Genomic DNA, 24896 nt, shown 5'->3' with positions numbered 1-24896 from the left:
CACACTGTAAACACCCACATCCAGCTCCCCTTCATTTCCTGTTAGGGCAGTGTTGCTAGTTGCTCTGGTACTGGAACCCCAATGTATTTGGGGTTCTCAAAACAAAAGAAATGGTTCAAGGTCATGCAGTGACTTAGAGGTTAGGCTTGGGCATATATCCATCCCTTCCGATCCCATACGGGGCTCTGTCCACTACATTACATTGCTTCCTTGTCTTCTATCTGAAAGATATGTCACTCAAAACTCTGTTTTTAATCCTAGAGATGTATCTTTCCAAGAGACAGAAGGAGAAGTATACTATTTAATATCTGTTGTGGTTTCAGTCTTGGTCTAAAATTTTCTGAGAAAGTTGCTTTCTTCCTGAAGGCCAGGAGAAACAGTTCAGTCTGAACTACTGTATAAGAAGATGGATAACACATTGTCAAGAGGAAAGGTGTCTGTGTCCACATACTGGAATTTATCCACATTGACTGATACGGTGGTGTTGGCCTGCAGGTAATCCAGCAAGAACTGAGAGAGATTCTGGTATATGTTTTTTGTTTGCACTTCAGACTCACACACTGTCACCAGAGCCTGTTTTTTGACCTCTTCGTTGATGAGAAGCTCCAACTTCAGGTCGACAGAATGATTTGGGCATTGCATGAGAAACTGCAGTTGGCAAACGATGACATACCAACCTGGGAACTGGATCACCAGATTCCCATCTCGATATCTGACTCCGTGGACAATGCCGTCTTTGTTCCAAGACAACTTGGATTGGTTTAGATGCTTTGACACTGGGAAGAGAAGTATAAAAAACAGAATTATTGAGCAAATTGCAGGTGCAGATTGGAAAATTCTGTCTTTGTTTAAGTTTGCTCCTTCAAAACCCATGTTTTCTATAATGTGGCTGGCTGTGCCTACATCTGAATATCTTTCACGTAAGTCCTTCTAGGGTCTGCTTGTTATTCTGGGCACAGGTAGAAAACCAGCCCTCTTCCTTTTTCTCTAAAACTCAAAGATGGAGGATCAAAACGCACATGCTACTGTACGTAATTATTATCATGTTATCTTATAATTATTATCTTTCCCTTTTCAGGCTATAAGCTGCTGGACTGTATTCTTCACCAGGTCTGGACTATCATGTTCATTCGTGAATGAACATTTGGTGGTAAGCATTGCAGAAAATATCAGAGATAGCACATTCAATATTGTTCAATTACCAACCAATTTAGGTATCAAGATGTTCAGGTGAATCTCCATTAATTTTCATATTTAACTATCCATTGTCTGAATTTTCAGATGTCTCCTTTCTTTAAAAGGGCAACCAGACATAATTTTGTAGGTTTCTTATGTGCACAGTAAGGGGCTTTTCCCATCCAGAATGTACAGAAAAGCAAAAAATTAGCAGATCCTCTAAGCCGATATATTTGTGTTGGAAGCCAAGTCTGGGTCCTCACAAGTGAAAATTAGCACTGACTGGAAAGGGTGCCTTTCAGAACCGGGAAGCTGGTGTGTTAGTTTTAATTGCTTCCATGCTTTTCCTTTAAACCATGTTGCAATTCAATTGAAGAGGGTAAAGTAATCTAACTACAAAATTGAATTTTTAAAATGGGAAGAATGGCTATTCAGAGAATCTTGGCCATCTCCTCCATATCTCATTCTCTTGCAGTGTAAGTGCCTCTTACTGTTTCATTTATAAGGGACCTCTTACCTTAAGTACCTGCAGTATGCAAATAGGCCCTGTGCCAACATGTTCCTTAAGCTGTCAGTCTGGGGACAAGGCAATCTTGTGGTTCCCTTGTGAATAACTTCTTAGAGGCAGAGATTAGGAGCCCGCCTCCTTTGCATTAGGAAAAGGACTGTGTACTTGGCCGAAACTGTAGGTAGCTGAATAGAGATGGGTGATGGAGGGGGTAGGGACAAGGATGGTGGGGGTGGGGGACACAATGCCTTCACAGCCCAGGTAGGCAACATGAAAGAGTGAATGGGGCTGAGGAAAGAGGAGCTTTGCTGCTTTGGAGAGTAACACTCTCCCCTTTCTCCCCAAAGCATTCAAATTCAAATTATAAACAATATCATGCAGGCAAAACAGAACACATCTCCAAGTCACATTCGGCCATGGGCCTCAAACTGTGACCTCTGGCTTGACTTAGAAGTTGCTGAAAGGCCACAGGAATTGGCCCTCATATAATTAGGTTTCCCTGGATTCAGTTACTGACCTTGGAGGTAGGCCCATGACTTCTTGAATGGAGCCTTTTTCAGGATACACAAGAGGTCCTCTGAGCAATTTCCTAAAAATAAAGAGATCATTATTAAATGTCTTTTGTTACCTGGGAACTGGAGGCACCAGAACTTTTTGCATGACCTTTGATGCAGAATTGCCATTCTTTTTCCATTTGGGGGGTAAAAGGGAACCCTTTTCATCATTCATTTTGCCATTAAGTATCTTTGGATTTTTATTTTTTTAAATTTATTTTTTATTGTTTGCTTCCACTTGGGCTTTTACAAAAGCCTGTGGAAGTCGGGGAAAGGAAACAAATAGGACCTGAATTCTATAATGTGCCAAGGGCCATTCTTGTCTTGACATTCTTGTCTCAGCAGCAAGTCTGTGAGGGAGGTGTTAGTAAGTCCCTTCTACAGATGGGAGAAATCTGGGGCCAGACAGGTCGAATACATTGTCCCATGTCACTCAGCCAGGAAGTGGTAGTCAGAATGATAATACAGATAGCAATTATTGCTCTCCTGCCTACAGCATGACAGATACTAGTCTGGGTACTTTTACCGATTTCAGCTAATCTAGTTCTCAGACTAACCTGGTGGGGTTACCCCTGATGCCTAGACATGGTCAATGATATATTCAAGGTCAAGCAAGTTTGCAGAAATGCTGGGATTCCATGTGTCAGTGTCTGATTCCTGAGGCTGGGTTTCCTCCTCTAGGCTGTTTTGCTAGACAAAATAAAAACATCTTTGCATTCAATTTTAAGAGGACACAGGATTAAAGATACCTTGGCAGGAGGCCTACTATCCAGAGCTTCCTTGGCTGACGCAAGCACGTTTACATCATTATGGTATTTAAGAAATAAGATGTTTCATATATTCACCAGTGATGGTGGCTTAGTTTTTTTCTTATTATAGTTAACTATTTTGTATGCAGAGAACTAAGTTACACATTTCCTGTGACAACTCATCAATTCAACTCACTCAGAGCAAATCCCTTCTCTTCTTTGAGCCTTGATTTTTCCTATCTGTAAAGCTGGGAAATTCCCTGAGCTGACACTGATATCTTTTTGGTGATGTCACCGGAGATGACCATTCAGTCCATCCATCAGACACGAGGCAGCCACAGGCCCATCAATGGAGTGGTCACACCCAGTGTATTTCTTTACTGCATCTCCAAGCAGTATCTGTTGGGCTCACAACCTTCGCCATTGTCCTCTCTGCCCAGGCCTGAGAAAGTCCCTCCTGGTCTTCCTCACAGTTCCATGTGTCTTTGGAATGGTTGAAAGTTAAGTGAAGAGTTCCCTCTGCTGTCTGAACAAGTTCATTGCTAAGGGTACCTTGAGCAGAAGTAGGGGCAAGTTTTCGTCCTTATCTGCTCTCATCCCCAAAGAGGTTCTGGTCCAAAGCTCTCCTTGGTGATGAAGACCAGTGGACCAGCTGCCATTCTCTGGATCTCACTCCTCACTCATCCTGTAATCAGTGTTCTGACCCTGCCTGCTGAGGTCCACAGCCCACACTCTAGGGTGTGTAGATTCAGAACCACAACAATGAGGGCTGCTTATGTTCCTACTGGGCTGTGTCTACTGTTAGGGAGATCCCCAGTCCAGCCTCCTCTTTTGGGGGGTGTAGAGCACCAACTCAGAAGGAACTACATGGGCCAGCCCTGTGGCTCACTCAGGAGAGTGCGGCACTGATAGTGCCGAGGCTGCGGGTTTGGATCCTATATAGGGATGGCTGGTTAGCTCACTGGCTGAGCGTGGTGCAGACAACACCAAGCCAAGGGTCATGATCCCCTTACCGGTCCAAAAAAAAAAAAAAAAAAAAAAAGAGAGAAGGAACTACAGGGAGACAGATCTGGCTGAATCTCTGCTTGGAATCCCTTTCTGACTTTCTTTGCCTGCAGGATCAGGCTCAAGCTCCCCCTCAGCATGGCATTCATGGTGCCTTGGGGTATGACTCCTACTGAACTCTCTGGTCTTATCCCTCACCTTCCCTCCTGTCCTTGCCCTCTACTCCCAATAGCAATAGCAATAGCAATAGTAATAGTGATAGCAGCAGCAGTGATAGTAATATTAGTAATAACAACTAATACGGGTTGAGTAATGGCTATTATCCAGGTACTCTGTTAAGCATGTTACATGCATTATTTCATTTAACTTTCATAACCACCCCATGAAAGAGGTACTGTAATTATTTCTGTCTTGTACATAAGGAAACCAAGGCTTAAAAAGGGTAAGGGACTTGCTTACATTCACACAGCTGGCCAGTGGTGGAGTGGAGATTCTAACTCAGGTCCAGAGGATTGTTGACCACGCTACTGGAGATTGGGGGCTTGTGGTGCCCCCAAACACACCACGTTGATTTGTCATTCCACCTTGGCACCTGCAATTCCCTCTACATGGAATCCCCTCCTTTACCAGCAAGTTATTTGTCATCTGAAAAGTAGCCTGGCAGTCCTCTCCTCCAGGATGCCTTCTCTGACCCTCCCCTCTGTCTGCTCCTCCATTGGACCTGTTTGCCTTCTCCATTGGTCCGTGAGCCTTCAGGGCACAGACTACTGTTTACACATCTCCACCGTCCAGCCCGGAAGATGCTTTGTAAATGTTTGTGGAGCTGAATCGTCTATTCCCTTTGTATTATTTCCCTCCATGGATACCAGGTAGGAACTTAGGGCATGAGTGGGGTGAGTGGGGATGCTTGGCCTGCCTTTCCCCTGGGGGCTGGAATAGCATGGGGCCTTGTCCTCCCATAGCTTTGCAGGTCAGGTCAGTTGAGACAGGTAGATAAGACTCATGCCTGGGCTGAGGCCAGCACATCACACCAAGAACAGGCTCTGCCCAGTGGCCGCAGGCCTCTCACACCATGCCACTTGCAGTGGTGTCTACATCGGGTGAGCCTCTGTAAACAGGTGGTCCTAGAAGCACAAGCCCAGGCTTGCCTATCATGCAGCTTCTTTTGTTGTTGTTTTTTCCCCTTTGGTCTTCACATGCTTAGTGGCATGACCTCAGTTGTAATTCTAAGAAACCCAAGGATGGAAAAAAAAAAAACAAAAAAAAACCCAGCAAACTTATTTTGAAGCATTTACATTTCCTGAAGTCAAATGGCATAGCTTATTTTAGTTTTTCTTAAAGAATCTCGTAGAAGGTTTCAAGTTAATGGAAAATCACGGGCAGCCCCTTTGGAGAATGACGTTGCCAGAGCTGGTGTAGAGAGGGGGCTGGAAGCAGAATGAAAAAGAATGCGGCTGGTGAACTTGGCTGGAGAAGACCCCAGAGGAGGCATGATGACTGTCCTTTAACATTTGACATGGCTGTCAGCAAGAAGACAGTGCAGTCTGCTCTGTGGGGCCCAAACACCAAGGCTCCAAGTGGAGGTTGAAGGACATGAAGCCCTGAACTAATGGCTAACACTGCTCCCATCCTCATTTCTCAGAGGCAGCAATGGAAATTCCTGCACTAAGGACAGCCAAGTCACAATGTAAGTGGCAGAGTGGGTAGCTCAAATATTTGACCAGTCAGTGCTGCTCAGATATTGAGTGAGCTGCTTTGAGGTCATGAGGCTCTTACTGTGAGCTAGATAAACATTCTCTGGGTCATCAGCCATGTGGCTTGAGTCTCCTAATCACCTTGTGAGTCCACAATATGACTTTTTTCTTTGGTTAGGAAGACAGGAAGGAGTGACATAAACAGATGGTGCTACATGCAGCTGGAATCCTGCAATGTCCCTGGAATTTTGAAGGCTAGAAGAGTAGGGAGTAACACAAACCTCTGCTTTATTTGTTTCCCAGCTCAATGTGACATCTTGAGGGGTTGAGATTGCAGAACAGAACATTAGGCAGGGGGAAATGAGAACTGTCTACAAGTAGTGGCTGAGATGATGACTTGTGAGTTAGTGTCCCTATCTAGATAAAGAGCAGCATGGATTTGATTACCTAGAAGGGCCCTTCTATCTTATTCTAGCAGGCTGTGCAGACTCAGCTGCCCACTGCCAGGCCTGCTACAGTATGGGGGCAAAATCAGTCCCAGCTCCAACTATCTGTCTTTGTGGGCACCTTGCTCTACCTGAGGTAGGAGACTGTGTCTTCACACGTTCAGATTTTTAGACACCTGCAGTGATAGAACAGAACATTTTAGCTCCAGGGAAAATCTAAGTTATAAATAGTCTGGTTCTGTAAATTGCCTTCCCAAGCTTTTTTCTTTTCTAGAAGGACATAGACCCTTCTTTGTGTTTGTTTGGAAGGCTGGAAAGAAAGATGTTTCAATGAAACACTCCTGGTCAATTGCACAGAGGAGAGAGATAGGAAGAAAGAGAGGTTGCTCAAGGTGGCTGAAAAGATCACGTTCTAGAAGGTTAGGATTAAGGTGACTGTAAGACTAGACTCTACCTTGAGATTTCATAATGTTGAACTGAAAGGGCCACTAGATGCCCTGTTCACAGAGATACTAGTTTTATGAGTGGGAAGACTGAACCCAGAGAGACTGAGTATCTGGGTTCAGAACACAGGCTCCTGACTCCCTGGCTAGGGCTCTGTCCCTGTCTTTTAGTCTTCCCATGGAGCAGGGAGGGTTAAATGCAGGGAGAAGTGAGTTTGCAGCCACCTCAGACATTGGAACTGAAAACTGATGAGACAGCTGGAGGTGCTGGGAAAACAGGCAGTAATGAGCCTCCAGGATCTGTCTGGTGGGAGAATGCCAGCAGATGACTTCAGGCCTATGTGCTGAACCCTGCCAAGTCACAGTCAGGGCACTTGGGCTTATAAATGGAACAATGCTCAAGGCAGCTCTACTGTGGAAAAACAAAGCATGCCAAACATTCCTGCCAGATGGTATGTGGTCTGAGTGCCAGGTACCTTCCAGCTCTACAGCACCTTTGATATAAGGACCAGGCAGACACAGCACATCTCAAGAAAAGCACTGGGTTCTGGTAAAAGCTTTTAGCTTTATACCTGTCACTTCCCCTTACTGAGCCTCAGTTATTGCATCTATAAAATGAGGATAGTAACAGTCAACCCAAATGTATGGACGTTGAGAAGACACAATGAGATTACGGATGTCAGGTGGCCAGGGCAGCCGGTGGCTGGAGGAGACACTCAGCAAATGGTAGTCTCTTTCTTCCTCACTTCTCTTTTCATTGTTGTTATGATGTCACACCTTAGCAATGCCACTTAACAGAGTGAATGGGCTGGTGAAATGCTCATTAAAATGAAGCTAGTGACATTATCTGATGGATTGAAGTTTCTCAATTATGCACTGAATTGTTTGAGGCCATCTGATGCTTCCAGGAAAGTGTGCAGAATCCTCCTTTCATCTCTTCAAAATACTTTAATCCTTCCAAGAGGTAGAGGGATTGTCCCAATGTCTCTGCATCTGCCATGTCCTTGCTTCTTTTCACCCTTTGGGAGAATATCCAGGAGAGACCCAACCGGGACATCTGGAGGACAGGCTCTCTGTTCTCAGTAGAATTTGGGTTCCAAGTCAATCCTTAACGTAAGGTTCATTTCAACAGGCTTCAGTAGGACCATTTCCTTGATGCCCCAAAGCCAGCTGGTGATGGAGAAATGAACTGTAGGATGGGCCATTTGTCAAATAAAGGACAAATAGGTGACCCTGGATTTACAACAGCATTTGGGGAATACCCATCTTGACATGCTTAGTGTTAAGCACATAGAAAATGGTCAGTAAATACAAATTGAGATCAAGCTATAATTCATTTAAATCCCTTGAAGCTTCCTTGGGATTTGGGGGTCTTGTAAATCCTGATCTGTTACACACCTAAGGCAAACCTGTCTGACTCAATGGATATTTCCTTGAAATTCATTTATACTAAATGCAGGTTGAATTGACATTTTGGGGGGTATTTAAGAAGCACCTTTAAAGTATATAATTTAAAAAGAAAAGCGAGTCTGGAGTTGTATGGTGAAATCTGCTAACATTTTTAATAACTTTGAAAAAACACTCCCTAGCTATTCGAGATGCAGAAGTACGGCAGCACTCTTAGGTGTGGGATCAGGCAGACTTGGGTTCAAATCTACCTCTGCTACTTAGTAGCTGTGTGGCTTTGCAGAAGTTGCTCAGCCTCTTGGAATTGTTCTTTCCCAAAAGTGAGATTAATAACAATCCCTACCTTGAAGACCTGCCAGGAGGATTAAATGAGATAATGCGTAACAATGAGCCTGGTGTCTACCACCCCAAGTATACTAAATAATGGTTGGCTCCTTTCCCTGGTCCAGGGCTTGTGCTGCTTGGCTTGTGGAAATTTAAGCCAATATGTGTTATGTCCAGAGAGCTTGAATGAAATATGTAATGAAACCAGTATGAGGAACAGGACTGTCCTCCCTCCCTCCCTCCCTCCTTTCCTTCCTTCCTTCCTTCCTTCCTTCCTTCCTTCCTTCCTTCCTTCCTTCCTTCCTTCCTTCCTTCCTTCCTTCCTTCCTTCCTTCCTTCCTTCCTTCCCCAAAGTATTTGAATGCTGGGAAACTCTTGAGATTTCCTCTAGATTCAGAGACTTGTGATCTGGGTGTGCTAAATTGGTGTATAAATTTTCACATTTGTATGAGTAATCTATTTTTTTTTCCCTTTTCATTTTTCCTTTCTCTCTCCTCCCCTTCCCTTCTTCTCCAGTCTTTTTTCCCCCTCCTCCTTTCTCTCAGTGGCAGGGGTGGGGGATTAGGGGTAGACGAATGTAGAATCCTGGATGGCCTCCCCAGAACCCTATTGCACTTTATTCTGAATGGCTCGTTTTCTAGTTTATTTGTTGTAGACAGATCCCTGATTCCTGTTAGCTCTGCCTTAAGAAAAAGAGAGTGGGTTTTGAGTGTGTTTAATGTAAATGAAGAAGTAAATAGGCTCCTTGAATCCTGTGACTATCTGAAAAGCAATTGACCCCCTGAGCAGGAGCACCCCCCTCCCTCTATTTGCTGTGGGGGGAAAAAGAAGACAAACCCAAATTAGTGAACTGGGCATTCTAGATCCAGATCAATCCATCTGAGAGAGGTAGGTCTTCATTTGATGGTTTTCAGTCTTTCTAGGGGAAGGGGCTACGAGGAAGAGACGGGCTGTTGCCCCTTCACCTTGCCTCTTCTGCCACCAGTGTGGTGCCCCTGAGGAGCTGCCACCGTCTGGACTGGCCACAACACAGTTGTGGTATTGGTGAGAAGCCAGTCTCCTTGGTTTAGTTTCACTGTCTTCAAAGGGCAGCTTTTATTGTATGTTTGGGGGTGGGTTCCCTAGGTAACACTAGAGAGCCAACCTCATATGGTCTCCTTTAATGCCCATATTTTCTTTTTAGCAGGGGTAGGGAGGATGAGGGTAGCCTGGCAAACCTTATAAAAATTGTAAATGTTAGAAAAAATGGTCAAAGAATTCTAAGACATTTGTTTGCTTCATGAAATGTTATACTCAAAGCAAAATCCACCCCAGGGTAGGATCATCTGGCTTGGTCCCCTTACCTCTGATACTCTAGGAGCCAGAAACCCAAGTCCCCGAGAGGGAAAGGAGGTGGTTCAAGTCTCAGGACCGGAACGCAGATATTCTAAATTCCAATCCAATTCTCTGCCATTGGGACCCTGTCCTCAGCTGGAGACTGAATCAGGCGAGGGTGGGGAATGTGCTGAGAAGGCTGAGACCACACGGTCTACCTACTGTTTCAACTTCCTTCAGGCCTCCAGGAACCTTTGGGTATTAGAGGACACACAACATTTGCAGGAATGACACATTTCTTCTAACTGGCAGGCAGTGCGGGAAGAATCATCCCAGGTCACATGACCTTGCAGCTGCAGAGCCAGGGCTTAAATTCAGTCTCTGGATCCCTTGCTGTGGACCAGTTTTTCCCCTCATACAAACCCACATGTGTGGTCACCCCTAATGTCCCTCTCTGCCCCAGAGCTTGATAACAGAGTATGCTTCAGAGACAGAAATGCAACAGCTGGGGAGCAGGTGGTGAGGAAGTGATGGAAATGTTGGAAGGATTCCTAGACTTGGAGAGCAGGTGGGGGCACTGGAAGGAAACACAGGACTGGGTTTTGCTAAGTGTTCCATGATGCAATCCTGGTTAAGCAGAAGGGCCCCAAGGTGAGTCAGCCTGGATTTGAGGTCTTGTCCCACCCCATACTAGCAGCAAAATCTGAGGCCAATCAGTAAACCTCTCCAGTTTCCTTACCTATAAAATGGGATAACAGTGACCCTCGGGGGCTTTCTGAGGACTGGACGAGCGAACCACCATGTCCTTGGCCATCTCTTGGCACATAGTGGGTGCCATCAATGTTCATTATTCTCACTCTGCCAGGGCCTCACACAGATGCAGTGACAGAATACCAGAAAGCTGTCTTGAGTGTTGTCTGCAGAATCTTCTAGTGCAGGTAAGAACTGCCATTTGGTTGCCAGAGTATTTTGTTATGAAAAGGTTCAGGGTACATTGGGAAGGCTTAGGGGGTGAGACCAAAGGACCAAAATAATTTTGCAAAGTCAAGTCAGTAGAATTTGAATTTCTGCAGAGCTTGTGAGGGGATGGGTGTGTGTGTGTGGAAATAGGGAGAAGAAGGACATGAAAACATTGGAAGGAGAGCGAGTCTGCCTACATGGCAGAGGGCTGAGCCCCGGGGAAGACAGCAGTCCCTTGAGAAAGTCCCAGTGGCTGGAAGAGCTGAGGCCTTGCAAGGACAGAGGGTCTTTTAAGCAACTCTACACCATCCGTGGACTGCACCGTGATGTAATACCCTGCCCTGCCAGCTTCTCTGCGTACCCTAAATCCTCCTGCAAATGTTGGGTGCTATTGGAACTTTAGCGAAATCAAGGCAAAGGTGGCAGTATTCTGTGATTTGGGCAAGTGAGCCACACACCACGAGCTCATGTGAGATTCAAAATTGGTGGGAGCAGAAAATTGAAAGAAAAAGTGATGAGGAGCGGCACGAGCCCCACTGTCTTTGTCCAGCCTCCTTGGCTCCCCGCCATGTGCGGGATGTGATGGGACCATCTCATTTGGATGTGGAAGAACAGAGTGAGCCCTATGTCCAAAGGATGTGGGCTCAGCCACGTGGTGGGCCAGGGTCGTGTTTGCTGTCCTGTCTTGATGTCATGGCAGCTGCACATTCTTAAGTCTGTCTTTCGAATGACAGAACTAAGACTCGGAGAGGAGAAGGGGGTGGGGAACCTGTCCTCCCTGCGCTCTTCCTGGCTCACAGCCCCCCTGGTCCACTGAGTCCTAAGCACCATGGAGCGGGTGTGGGGTGGCAGTGGGCTGGGGGCTATTCTGGCCAGGAACAGGCTTGAGTTAGGACTCAGAAATCCTTTATTACAAAAAAGCTTCTGTGGTTTCCCTGTGTTATGTCACTTTAATGTGTGCACACAGCCCTACATTCCAGGCTCTGGACCACTGCCGGTTTCCTGATGATGGCGAAAGTCTTCCAATAGCTGGTGGCAGAGGGCTCCCTAGAAAGTGTCTGGCTTTCACCCTTTGTCCCTAGTGACAAACCACGTGCTGCCCCTGGTGCTTGCTCCCAGGAGATTCCCCTCTGCCTGGAATGTCTCGCAATGGCTTTTTTCAAAAGGGGGCAATTTGCTGCTTTTGAGCATGTTCAGGGTGGGCTTCTTGGGGAAGGAGGCTGTGGCTTCAGATCTCCTGAAGACAGTTGTCAGCCTCTTTTCTTCTATCTTTACACATTAGACAAGAGAATTATAGTCTCATAAAGTGTCAAAGCTGGAAGGACTCTTCCAGTTCACTTAGTTCATTGCTGCTGTGTTACAGATGAGACCCAGAGAGGAGAAAAGACTTGCCCAAAGAAACACAGCCTGCTGGCGTGGACATCAGCCCTCTAGTCCAAATCTTGCTCTAAGGTAATATTCTTTCCACCTCACCTCACTACAGTGTCTGTCGTTTGCAGAGGTAAGGAAAGGGGACACACACAGCAGGTCACTGGCATCTCATGGTGAAGCACGTCATCCAGGGGGAACAGGGAGGAGCCCTGGATTTGGATCCTTGCTCTGCCATTAACTCCTTATGACCTTAGGCAAGTCACCTTCATTCCCTGGGCCTCAGTTCCTCATCTGCAAAATGGGAACACTAATCCCCACATGGCTTGCTCACAGGGTTGAGGCTAAAATCAACTCAAAGGACGTATGGGAAGGTCTTTAACAAAGTATTCACAACCCTAGCGGGGATTGCCACCAGCATTTCAAAACAATCTGGTTGTGGAAACTGGATGGTAAACTAAGGTTGGTTTTCGATTAGTTTGTGTTCTGATATTCCCAGTGATAACCCAGATAAGAAGAGATCTGATAAGCCACTTAGTTCATGGTTCCCAAAATTTTGAGTTTCATGGACCACAGACATTTTCCTCCATAAATGAAAATTCAGGGACCAACAAGGAGTGGGAAGCTTTTTATTTTGTCTATTGTGATCATCAAAACTAAACAAAATAACTCTGACGAAAAGAAAAAACTAAGTTCTCATCTCCATTAACTTCATGTTGTAAAAGAAGGGACATTTTAACATCAAAACAATGTAGGAAGGATGTAGTCTCAGAGGAAGAGTACCCCTTACATAACTATAATTGGCCACATGAAAAAGGGACCACTTTGTCCTTGTTTTCTCTATTCCACTCTTGACTGATGAAACTTTATTATGGGGCCAGAATCACTTGTTAGAGTCCCTGTACTTGGCAACCTACAACTGAAGGGTTCTGCGGGCAAGAAAGCTGAGAATCCGGAGTGGCTGAAGTCCCTTGGCCTAATCAAAATTATCCTTGTCATTGAGACCATGTTCGTGTTAGAGATTGCCTCTCACTCTCAAAAACTGAAAAGTTCCAGTCTTAGAAAATCTGGGTGGAGGCAGTGGTGAAACGGGGGGAATGAAGAGGGGAAAATTTTATTTACTCAGTGCATTCTGTTTTTTGCAAAGCTTCATGTGAACATGTGTTACATGTTAAATTCAGACATCTGACTCCAAAGCCTGTAGTGCTTCCTCTACAGGGATCTTCAAACTCTGGTTTGTGAGCCAAATCCAACACATCACCTCATTCTATAAATAAAGTTTTGTGGAAATACAGCCACGCCTACTTATTTGCATAGGCTCTGGCTGCTCTAAGCACTACAAAGGCAGAGCTGGCCAGTTGCAACAGAGACTTCATGGCCCACAAAGCCTACTATATTTACTTGTTGGCCCTTTATAGGAACACTGTGCTTTCTTCTTCATTATGCCTTACTTCTTTTTAAATTAATGTGATGGTTTACCCAGGCATTATGGAAATTGAGGTTACATGTTAAGTCATTCCAGCCAAGACTGAGATATTATTGACAAAGCTCTGATTATAAGTCTGCTTTGAAAGAGGCAGAATGCTTGTGTGTTGGGGCCTTTTGCCCCTACTTTCTAAGTCTCTGGGTGACAGACAGCAAGAAAGCCTTTGCCAAGAGTATCCCAAAGGAAACTCCAAGGGTGCTGCTATTGGTGTGAGGAGCTAAGTCCAGTCATCTGTGTCCCAAGGATGCCCTGGGGTTCCTACCCTGTGTCTCTATTGACTCACCCTTCTCCTTTACTTTCTTCTCTGAGCTGTCTGGTTATCCAGCTGAGCACATTATCTAGGTTCTAAAGGTTACAGGACTGAGATGGGAATTAATGTTATTGGGTGGAAAAGACACCGGATTAAGAGATGAGGATTGTTGGGTTCTAGGTTTGGCTCTGTATGACCTTGGACAAGCACCTCACTTTCCCTCTCTTGGTCTTACTTTTCCTCCTCTGAGCAATAGAAACATTAATCAGATGATTGCTAAGTTTTTCATCTTCAGTGTTAACTGAAATCTGCATAGCACTCCTCTGGGGCTGGTAGAGACAACGTGTTAATCAATGACTTCAGTGATTAGAAATATAGGCAGTGAGGAGGAGGTCTGTTTTCATAAGTCCTCGACTTTATTATACATTTTGGCTATTACCAGTTATTTCATGACTTCTGTGTATTGGCCATCAGGCCAAGCAATTCACAAAGAGAGTCCCACTGGATTCTCTAATACCTCAGTTAGTGGGCATTATTATTCCCATTTAACAGATGAGGAGCTGAGGCTCCCAGGTAGGAAGCAGAGCCAAGATTCATACCCACATTTGCCCGGCTTCAGGTTTTAAGCTCTTAACACAACCCTGCTTTGTGTTCCCGTCAGTGTCTAAGAGATAGCCTGTGCCAGAGCTAGCATTTTCATTAGTGGGACTGTCGAGGGCTGGTGGGAGACTTGTGTGGATGACAGTATTGATCAGGGCCACCTCAGATAAATCAGATGCATCGGCTCGTCTCAGAGCAGCCCCCACCCCCACCCCCACCCCGAGCCACCGTACTGTTGGGCACAGTCACAGTGTTTCTGGTTGATAGTTGAGAACCACACCTTATGACATCATTTGGATAATTCACTACCCATTCACTCTTAATTCCAAGATCTTACCTCCTTTAAGAGGGAAGTTGTCTGGTGGGTTGGGAATGGGGTCCTGGAAGAGAAGAAATAAAAAAGCATCATGAGGATGACATTTAATTAAAACAACGTGTCTTTTCCATATCCATTTTGGTTGTCCTCAAAGTACTGTGCAATTTAGAATTCACCCTCCATCTGACTCTTAAATTTTAAAAATTGATTCTCAGACTTAGTTGACAATGGGCTTTCTATCCATTTGCTTGACAACCTGCCTATCGGAAACACAGGACAAGGATTACCATCCACATTTCACAGATGAGAAAGAGGGGGTTGAGAGAGGGCCACACAGTAAGTTTATGACAACTCAGGGACCAGAGCTGGAACTCTTTACTCCTAGTCTGCTGCTTTTTCTCCTCCACATGTGTTATATTTTTCTCCCCTTCGGTCAATTTAAGAACAACTGAGTGAGCTGGCTGGTTAGCTCAGTTGGTCAGAGCACCAAGGTCAAGGATTCGGATTCCTGGGCCAGCCAGCTACCACTCCCCCCACCCAAATAACCCCTAAAACCAAAAAAGCGATCAAGTGTAGTGTGTAAGTACATACATGGTTTTTTCCATGTTTGATTCATCTGTGAAAGTATGTTGTAAACATACCTGGGAAGGTACATCTCTTCTATGGTTGGAAATTTTGAATTCAAAATTGAGTGTTTATATGCCGAACATAGGGAGGATACCATAAATAATCAAATTAGGTCCCTGCCCTCGTGAATTTATTACTCATTTGTCTTTGAATGTAATATACAAATATTTATAAATATGCAAAATAAATACAAATGTAGTATATATTCATATTATATTATATATTATTTATTCTATAATAAACATAAAGACATACATAAATATTTATACAAATAAAAGGTTGATAGAAACAGATTGTCCTTTGAAGGAGGGAGTCCTGGGCTGAGGGATTGGAGGGTATTAAAGGGAGATCTAGTTCATTCGCTCTGAGCTAGAGCTCTGTAGTCAACAGAAGCAGAGGGACACAGTTCTTTCCGCTAATAAATTTCTCAGAGACTAATTCACCACTCCTATTCCCCTGCCCCTTTCTCCCCTCAGCCATGGAGACACTCCTAAGGTGTCTTGCCAATAAGAAATGAAGTATCTCATTTCTTTTTTGACCTGGTCAGGTTGGAATCTCCTGTAGGACAATTAACTAAATATCAGTAAAGAACTCGAGAGGTGTGAACATGTACATGGAAAAAAACCCAACTTCCCAACCTCTACCAAAGCAAGAATTTAGCAGCTGTCCACATTGTGTTTTCTTAGCATTCTATATAAACATCTAGGATTATCTGGAGTTCACCTTTTATCCCACCATTTCCCTAGGAGCTCTGTGCTTTGCTTTACACTGACAGCTTGTTTTCTAATAAACAGGTCTCTTCTGTAGCCCACATGGGTAGCAGTGGGTCAAGGAAGGCACTGACGGAACAGCCCCGGCAAAGCACTGATCTGGAGATGGGTGAAGGTCATAAATATTTGAGCCTCAGCTTCTCAGGGGAAGGGAGGTGAACTTGGCAGACAGGTCCTTCCTTCCCTGCTGTCATATTCTATGATTTCATTGCCTTAGTTGAAAACTCTTAACAATGCTGTACATCTGTGATCTCTTAATTATTCATGTAGTTTGTAGGAAGACCTGACGTCACAAAATTCTTCGTGTTGCCTCTGTGAGAGGACAAACATTTCAAAAGTAAACAACTAATTGACTGCTGAGCATGACCATTGATTAGTGTTTGTGGTGCTAAGATCACTGAATTCATCAGCTGCCCAGGGAGAGTGGGAGAATGCTGAAATAGCAAAACTGGTAGAGCCATCCCAGAGGTCTCTAGGACCTGGGGAAATACTAGCTGATCAGTCATGCAGCATATGTTGAATGAGCACCTGGTCTGTAGTAGGCCATATGTTAGCCATTAGAAGATGTCCCATAAATGTTATGGTTTCATCTCTAATGCAAGTCATTTAAAAAATACAAATATATATAAAATTAGAATTGCAAGTTGTGGCAAGAGTTATGAAGGAAAAGAATCAGAGTGCTTTCAGAGAGTGCTTCTCAATACTTAATGTGCGTCTGAATCACCTGGAGATCTTGTTAAAATGCAAATTACGATTCAGGAGATTTGTGTAGAGCTTGAGAGTCTGTATTTCTGACAAGCTCCCAGGTGATGCTGATACTACTCCTGGCTACAGAACACACTTCGTGTAAGAAGGCTGTAAGAGGTAATATTTGGTGGGGAGGACCTAACTTATATGGGGCCAGGGAAGGTCTCTCTTCTGTCTGTCATTTGGGTGCTTCCTTGTTTCCTAACTTGAAGAGCGATGTAAAAAGCAGAGGATTTTAGTGTAGGAAAGTGTCCTGTCGCTTACACTTTCACCCAGGGCCCAAGGAATCCAAGACAGAAAGAAGTGTGATTGTTCCTATTTTGAAGAGCTCTTAGGACAAGGTCTCTCTTTACCTTCCCCTGCCTACCCATGATAGACAAATTTAGAGAATCAAAGCCAGAGGGGAACCTAGATATCTTCCAGTCCATCAAGATAATTTTATAGAGGAGGAAACTGAGGCACTCAAGAGTCGGTGGCAGGTCCTGAACTAAATTTCTCTTGGGTGGTTTCCAGTGCCCTGGGAGAGATGCTCTCTTCAGAAACCAAGTATAGAAAAGCTCATTCCTCCCTCCCCTGCCTGCCATAAGCAGTCCTTGTGTTTGAGGGGTGGAGAAGCAGGCTCCAAAGAGACATGGCTGTTAAAATTTGCTGAAGACTGTTGATGCCCCAGGCACTATAGTAAGAGCTGTCTACTAACTCCTCTTTGGGAAGATGTCCCCTAGTCCTAGTATTCTCTCCCAAATCTTGCCTGGGGATCTGGGGAGACATGAACCATCTTGCTCATCAACTTGGCTTTGAGTAAGATAGTTCATGGACTTAACACGGACATCAACAAATGGACTCTCCCAGGTTTTCATTCTCAGTTTCATTGAGTGGCTCAGGAAACTGCATCTCCATGCTACACTTCCTCAAGTGTACTTCCTTTTTTCCCCCCAGCCACTGTGGATGTCTGATGAGTATTCCCAACAATAATAAAATTATTTCTGTGTGTGGAGAAAGAAATGGTCATGCTTAACCTGTTCATTCTCAGGTGAAATGACTCCCAGCCCAATCATTTTTTCCTGCCTAGGACTGTTTTCTTCTCTCCTTTAATCACTGTGATTAGAGGGTTAATAATCTTTCCCTCCCCTGGGTTGTTGCAAATGTAATAGATACCATATATAAAGTATTAGCAAGTGCTTAAAAGTGGTGGTTATTTGGGGGACTGCCTTGATCCTAATGATGTGCTTAGTCTGCCCCAGTACTTTGAAAAGCTCATTTCTTTTTGCAGGGCAATGATGTGCAGGTGCAAACAGCTCCCAAATTTGCTTTTGACACAATATGCCCTGACTTAAACTGATCAAAGGTGACTAATGTTTTGAATATGCCAGGGGGGATTCCCTATTCCCTTCTTTGCTGTCCTCACATTGTCTTGTGAGGTGGGCTCTGACTCATGGTGCATGGAGTCCTTTGCCAGGAATGCCTCTCTTAATTTCAAGCTAACATGATTAAGCACTTAATGAGAATTACTCCTGAGGCTAAATGCTTTACATGCATGATCTTATTTCGCCTCTATCTTGACCTCAAAGGTGAGGGATTGACTAAGGCTTAGAGAAGTGATTACATAATGTGATGATGTTTACAGAAGGCCTCACGGGTGGTGAATAGCAGAGAAGGGATTCAAACTCAGGTGTGTTGACTTTGAAGCCAATGTTTGTCAAGCCTTGCTGTTGCCTCTCTAGATTAGGGCAGGATGAAGCTAGGCAGCAGATTCTCCTGAGACTTGTTGGAAAGATGAATGGAGGCCATAGAAAATCCCCAGGGGAAAAACTATTTTTACTGGGAGTACCTGGTTTGGCATGGTTTGTGAAAAGAGGAATTGGATCAGAGAGGCTTAAAGCAGTGCTTCTCCTACTTTAAAGGACTCACTGTCACCTGGGGATCTTGTTCAAATGCAGATTCTTATTCATTAGGTCTGAGAAGGGCCCTTAGGTTTTGCATTTCTAATGAGCTTCCAGCTGATGCCAGTGTTACTGGGTCGTGGAGTAGCAAGTGCTTAAAGCCATTTCTCAATAGGCAATTAGAACACCTGAGCTCTTGAGAGATGGCTACAGGAGGCTGAAGGTGGCTTTGGGCTCAGATACAGGTTTAGAAAATCTTCCTGGTCTAAAGATGGGAGTGGCGTCCTGTCCATCAACCTCTCCTATCAATGCTTTTTCCACCTAGTTCCATTTTCTGCTGCTCCCCTGTACAGCCTGGACCCACCTCTTCTGGCACCCCTACTACTGTCCTCCCACCTGGGCTTGCCTTCCTCTGAACTGTGCCTCTGCTCACTCTTATGCCTCACCTGGAGTATCCTTCCCCACCTCCACCTGCCATCATCCTTCCAATGGAGAGCTCTCCTCTACAGAAGAATGCTAAATAATATGAGAGTACTTCAAAACGTTCATGGAAAAATAGAATTGAAAGATAATACAATCTTTCCATGAATGTCCTGAGGTATCCCTGTAAATGTGGCATGACAGAATTAGACAATCATCCTTCTTTAACCCCCAGTGCATTAACTGATTTAGACAAGGATCATCGAAAAAAGCCAAAACTTTTGAGTGAAGAATATTCATATCTTCAAAATATTAACCCATAGATTACTTATTAATAAAAAAGAAAAACCGTTTCACAAGAGACAGCCAGTGGTCACCACCTAAATTAAGTGACTAGAGATACCATCATCAAAACGGGACTACCTTACTTAGGTCCGTAGCCATGCTGTGATAAGTATATAACATTACTGGGTACTATTCTTGCCGGAAATGTTTCATCTGAATATAATCTTGAGTACACACTAAGATAAATCCAGAATGTGAACTCTTCTGTAACAGAATTGACCTAGACCTTTCAAAAAAGTCAATGTCATGAAAAATAAACAACCAAGGGCAGGGGAGACTGTTAGATCAGTGCTTCTCAAACTTTACTGTGCAAGCAGATAACCGGGGGAGCTTATTAAAAATGCAGATTTTGATTCCATAGTTCTGGGGTGGGGCCTGAGATTCTGCATTTCTGACAAGTGCCTAGGACTACCCTTTAAATAACATTCTAGATTAAAACAGACATAACCAGCCTGGCTGGTTAGATCAGTTGGTTAGAGCACCACCTTGTAACACCAAAGTCAAGGGTGTGGTTCCCCAAATTCACCAGCCAACAAAAAAATAAAACAGACATAACCATAATATACAGTGTGGTGTGTGACCCTAAGCTTGATTCTGGATCCCAAAATAAAACACAATGGCTGTAGAAGATTTTTGACAAGCGGAGAAATTAAAATATGGACTATATATTATTAGATATTACTGAATTAACATGAACTCTCTTGGCTATGATATGGTATTGTGGTAGGGAGATGGGTGCTGAAGTGCAAGTGATGAAAGGTTGTGCTGTCTACAACTTACTTTCATACACACACACACACACACACACACACACACACACACACACACACACACACACACACACTATACATGTAATATAGAGAGAGCACAGATATGGTAAAATATCGACACTTGGCCAGTCTAGGTGGAAGGCTGTATGGGTGTTTACCATTCTAGTTTTCTGTAGGTTTAATTTTTTAAAAAAAATAAAACTTTGGGCATAAGGCATGATCCTTCTAATTCTTGAAGGACTGGCTTCTGTTCTAGCTCTTCTGCAAGCCCCTCTCACTGTAAGCAGAAATGATCTCCCTCTCCTCTGGTCTGTGGCATTCTGTGCCATTCTGCCTGGATCCCGAGCTCTTGAGTCCTTGAGGCTTCACCTTCTTAGAATTTAGCAGAGAGTTCCCAGAAGACAGGGATCCTGCCCTGTCCACTTGCATCTTCCCCTCACAGCTCAGCAAAGGTGTGCTCCTGAGGTTTTCAGTAGATTTTTGGAGTTGAGAAATGGAATAAATGTCAGGTGGAGAGACTAACTTGGGTAGACAGAAGTATCACAGGGCATTTCAACTCATTCCTATATTGTATCTGAGCTTAAGAACAAACAACGCCCACACCCCCACCACCAATAATCACTGCTCTTATGCAGGCGCTCAGCTCACTGCTGGTGGGGAGGTAGAGTGGTTCTGTAAGGCTAAATGTTTAAAGAAAAAGAATCTTCTTTTCTTATATAGGGAAAGGAGGCAGCAGCTTTCTCTTTCTTTCTACTTGAAAACCTAACAATCCTGAGCTTTTGCTCCAACCTTTTGGAATGTAACCATTTACATTCTCAATTGGGGCAAGATAAACCCAGTCTCCCGGTTTACAAAACAGAGATGTCTCTAAGGTTGAAGGCCTCAGAGCCCCCTTGAAATATAAACCCAACCTCTGGTGGGTTTATCTGGGAGCCTATCTCACTATGTATTCCTTTGTCTCTTGAGGAGATGAGAAGTTTGTTATTTTTTCTTCTGTATTGCTACATAAAAATTGTGAAGTTTCATATTTACTCTGTGTTCTCTTACAGGCTACCTATATTCTTGTACTTGTGTGCCTCCTCATTAATAAATAAATTTTCTTTCTTTCCATATTGATGTGAAGAGGTGTCTCCCTGTTGTAGAACTTTTATTTCCTCAAGAGTATACTGGTACAATCTTTTTGGAGGCTGATTGACGACATTTATTGAAGTGAAAATACACATTTATTGCCACCACTAGGAATTTATCCCACGGATATACTTACAGATATGGACAGAGGCCAAAAATTCTAGAGAAAAACATGTCTCTTACTAGACACAAATGAAATAAATTATAAAGCATTTGTACAATACAGTACTATGTGACTCTTCAAAAGAATGAAATGTACTTCTGTGAATTGACACCAAGGATCTCTAAGCTATACCATCAAGTGAATAAAGCAAGATGAAAAACTATGAGTTTATTACAATCACATGTGTGTACTGTGTATTTGTAGATGCATAGATCTTTGGAAGGACACACAAGAATTTGTTATCTCAGTAAAGAGAAATTGGTGGTTGGGTGGGGAGGTTGTAAGTGACTTGTATTTTTCCTCTTTTCCCTTATTTGCTGGTTACTTTTCTTAAACCATGTAAATATAATATTTTATAAGAAATATGCTGGTTCACATGTAAATAAAACAAAAAACAACCACCACAGAGACTTTAAAGACATCATTAGAAAGTAGGTTCCCTAAGCAACATGAGAGCAAGGATTTTATGGATTTTGCTCAAGGCTATATACCCAGTGCTTAGAACAATGTTCTGCACACAGTGGATCATAAATGTTTGAGATTGAAACCTAAGTTCCTTCTCTGTCTCTCCCAAAAAGTTTGACCTTGGAGTTATTTGATCTTCAAATCTCTTTGTTGATTCCCTACATGTCCTATTTCTTCTCTTCTTTATCCATTTGCTCAAGCTGTCCCGTGGGCTGGTAGTGCCTCTTCTATCTCCCTTCTCCACCCGTTTGAAATTGTTCATGTTTCTCAAGCCAACCTGAAACTCCAACCTCCAGTGGAGTGTCTCTTAAACCTGCCTGGGAAATGCTCTCTGTCCTTAACTTGTGGTCTCATGGTAGTCTTATGATGGTAAGTCCATCACTTATTATATATGATGACGTCTCTGTTTAAACATGTGCCTTTTGATCTAGAACAGTGTGACCTCTTATGCCAGTAATACCATTCTCATGGTTCGCCAACCCGTCCCCATCACACGCAGAAAATGCTACGTGGCCATAGACCCATTCCATTTTTAATAATGGGGATGTGAGTCGAAGCTCCTTGGGTTTCTCCCATTGATTTCTTCTCCAGAGGTCCTATTAGAGACTCTCCACTTGTCTAAGTTCTACCTTTCCTAAAGTCAGTCTACATTCCCTCTTCCTACAGGAAGCCTTCCATGATAACTCAAGCTCAAGGCATAACACTTTCTTCTCAGTCCTTACAACAGTTAATGTCTGAGGAATTTATTGGAAATGATATGTATAAAGCATTTAGTGCTTAATACCACACCTACGGTTAATATTACAGGTCTTAGCTTTTAAGCAAGTAACTGAAATTTCTTGGGCTAAGAAATCACAGCACACCAAACCAGACAATCAGATGTGGAAGTGAATCTTTTCATATCCAAATATGAGGGGTATGTCAAGGAAATGGATGCACCAAAAGATAAAGCTCCCAAGAGAACAGTGGCAACTAAGCTTCTCAGTGCTTCTATGGCTGTGTGTATTGGCAAAGGGAACGATGTTCTAATTAAACAATCAAGCAGTCTTGACTTTCCCATTTTCTCCCGGTAACTTGGTTCAAGTCCAGTTCCCTCTCTGTTCCTCATTTTTCACACTTAAAAAAATGAAGCAGAAAGGTCCACTCCAGTTCTTTCATAGAAGGAATCAATTCAACTAAAAGTTGAATTTGAATGAGGACTATTGTGGAGCTCTCTCTAGCTTGATATGTCACCATCACCACCCCTCCCCCAGCCATCTAGGTTTCTCTCTGTCTCTCTCTCAGCAGTTCTAGCTGCGTCCTCTAAATAAAGAACTTCTTAACAGCCCACATCAACTTCTTTTCTCTGGCCATTGCTATAAAATGGCACACCCTTGACTTAGTCCAAATTAAAATTACAGAAATTGTACAACCTCTGCAGAAGAAAAGGTGCCCTCAAATGTTTTCAAGAGTATTATTCTTAGTGGATGTAGATAAGCCCATTAAATTATGAGTTTTACAAATTCCACTATGTAAATCAAATGTTAGCAACTCCTGCTTTTCACTTTTATGCTGATATGAGCTTCAAAGCTTCCTTTAAATTTCAAAGCTTGACAATGTTTGAGAAATAGATATCAAAGCCTTTTTGCCTAGTTCTTTTTAGCAATTGATGAGATCTAGTGCATTTGGCCTAAGACAACTGATGGAAAACCAGAACCAATTTTGCTGGATTTTAATATTATGAAAAGTGTGAGCTGTGAAGTAATAAACAGAAACATTATCACTTTGGCAGGATGTGTGTGTAAGTACAGTTCTTATATTACCAAAATTAACAAAAACTTTACTTCATCAAAAAAAAAAATTCATGAGTGATATATGCTATCACTACAGTATTTTCTATACAATACATAAGTGGTAAATTCTCTGTAAACACAAATTTCCTAAAATATGAAGAAGCTTCCTCCTTCATCTCTTGTATTTTCAGAAACAAATCTTACCATTTGCTTCAAACCAAGTAAATCTTCCAAGACAGTCTGACCCTGTACAACGTGTACCCCACAATTGCTTAGCGTTCTGAGAAATCTCAGAGGGAACGGGTATTAAAAACATTTCTCTGTTCTGCTCCTGTGCTCTCTTGTGACAGTCTAAGTTCTTCAAAGTGATGGCTTGTGAGGAAGCTTTCAATTTGTCTTGTGGTCTTTAACACTGACATGCCCAAAGCTCTAAGGAGCTTTGGTCTTCTCTCTTGTTTCCTTTCCTTCTAGACTTTGGCCTTTGAAACTTAGCTCCTGTTTTTTGTTATTTTTAAAAAAATTCTTCCCAATGGATGAGGCCTCAGAAACCTCAGGAGCGCTTGGACTGATCACACTGAACCTCAAAATCTAGCCTGAAGGCCTGATAACAAGTTGTGCAAACATGTTATTAGATTTCCTTTATTGATTCTTTCCTTGATGCTGGTTTCTGACTCTACAAGATTTAAATCTTAATTTCTCAAGGTCAATAGCTCCTCTCTGCTCTTTTGGTTCATACAGATCTAGAAAGTTCTGAGATGATGGCCCAAGAATGTTTCTCTCAGAAAGCCAAATTATTTCACAGACTTAAGTTCCTGTTTCTTTTTTCCCTTTCTCTAATATATATATATATATATATATACACACACACATACATACATATACACACACATATATGTATACATATATAATTTTATTTTTTGCTCTCAACTCACTTGTTAGTCTGCACCCAGGGCTCTTTCTCTGGGGCCACCTGAGCACGAATCAGAAAGGAAAAGTGAGGTAGAGGCCACTTACCGTCCTCTGAACTACCAACACCATGATGGTTGCCACCGTGACGACGAGGCACAGTGCCAGCGTGGCCGTGGTAAAATAGAAGTGGCTGCGGCTGGTGGTCCCCACATGGCTGGCCACCGAGTCCGCCGGCACTTGCATGGCTGTGTCGCGAGAAGGGGCCACTCGGATGAGTGCTCTCCGCAGCCCCGGCTCCAT

The 24896-nt window shown here is 43.4% G+C and overlaps 1 protein-coding gene across 1 annotated transcript; it reads right to left on the bottom strand.

The window, feature by feature from the left end:
• Positions 1–381: 381 nt before the first annotated feature.
• On the bottom strand, positions 382–24896 carry TNFSF8 (TNF superfamily member 8). Its single transcript, XM_063082665.1, has 4 exons — positions 24702–24896; positions 14622–14664; positions 2202–2273; positions 382–776 (listed from the first exon to the last, which is right to left on the bottom strand). Exons 1-4 carry the CDS (start codon positions 24894–24896, stop codon positions 382–384), a joined length of 705 nt encoding a protein of 234 aa, XP_062938735.1.

This window comes from Cynocephalus volans, chromosome 17 (genome assembly GCF_027409185.1).
Source record: "Cynocephalus volans isolate mCynVol1 chromosome 17, mCynVol1.pri, whole genome shotgun sequence".
NCBI lineage: Eukaryota > Metazoa > Chordata > Mammalia > Dermoptera > Cynocephalidae > Cynocephalus > Cynocephalus volans.
The sequence above is the reverse complement of the archived record's forward strand: the minus strand, read 5'-3'. Positions and strand labels throughout refer to the sequence as shown.

Excerpts from the sequence above, each read along its gene's own strand:
- TNFSF8 (XM_063082665.1), bottom strand. The coding sequence starts at position 24,896 with ATGGAGCCGGGGCTGCGGAGAGCACTCATCCGAGTGGCCCCTTCTCGC. Across the intron at positions 14,665-24,701 it reads TGTTGGTAGTTCAGAGGACG|GACCCCATTCCCAACCCACC; the intron begins GTAAGTGGCCTC and ends CTTCTCTTCCAG. Across the intron at positions 777-2,201 it reads GTCATGGGCCTACCTCCAAG|TGTCAAAGCATCTAAACCAA; the intron begins GTCAGTAACTGA and ends TTCTCTTCCCAG.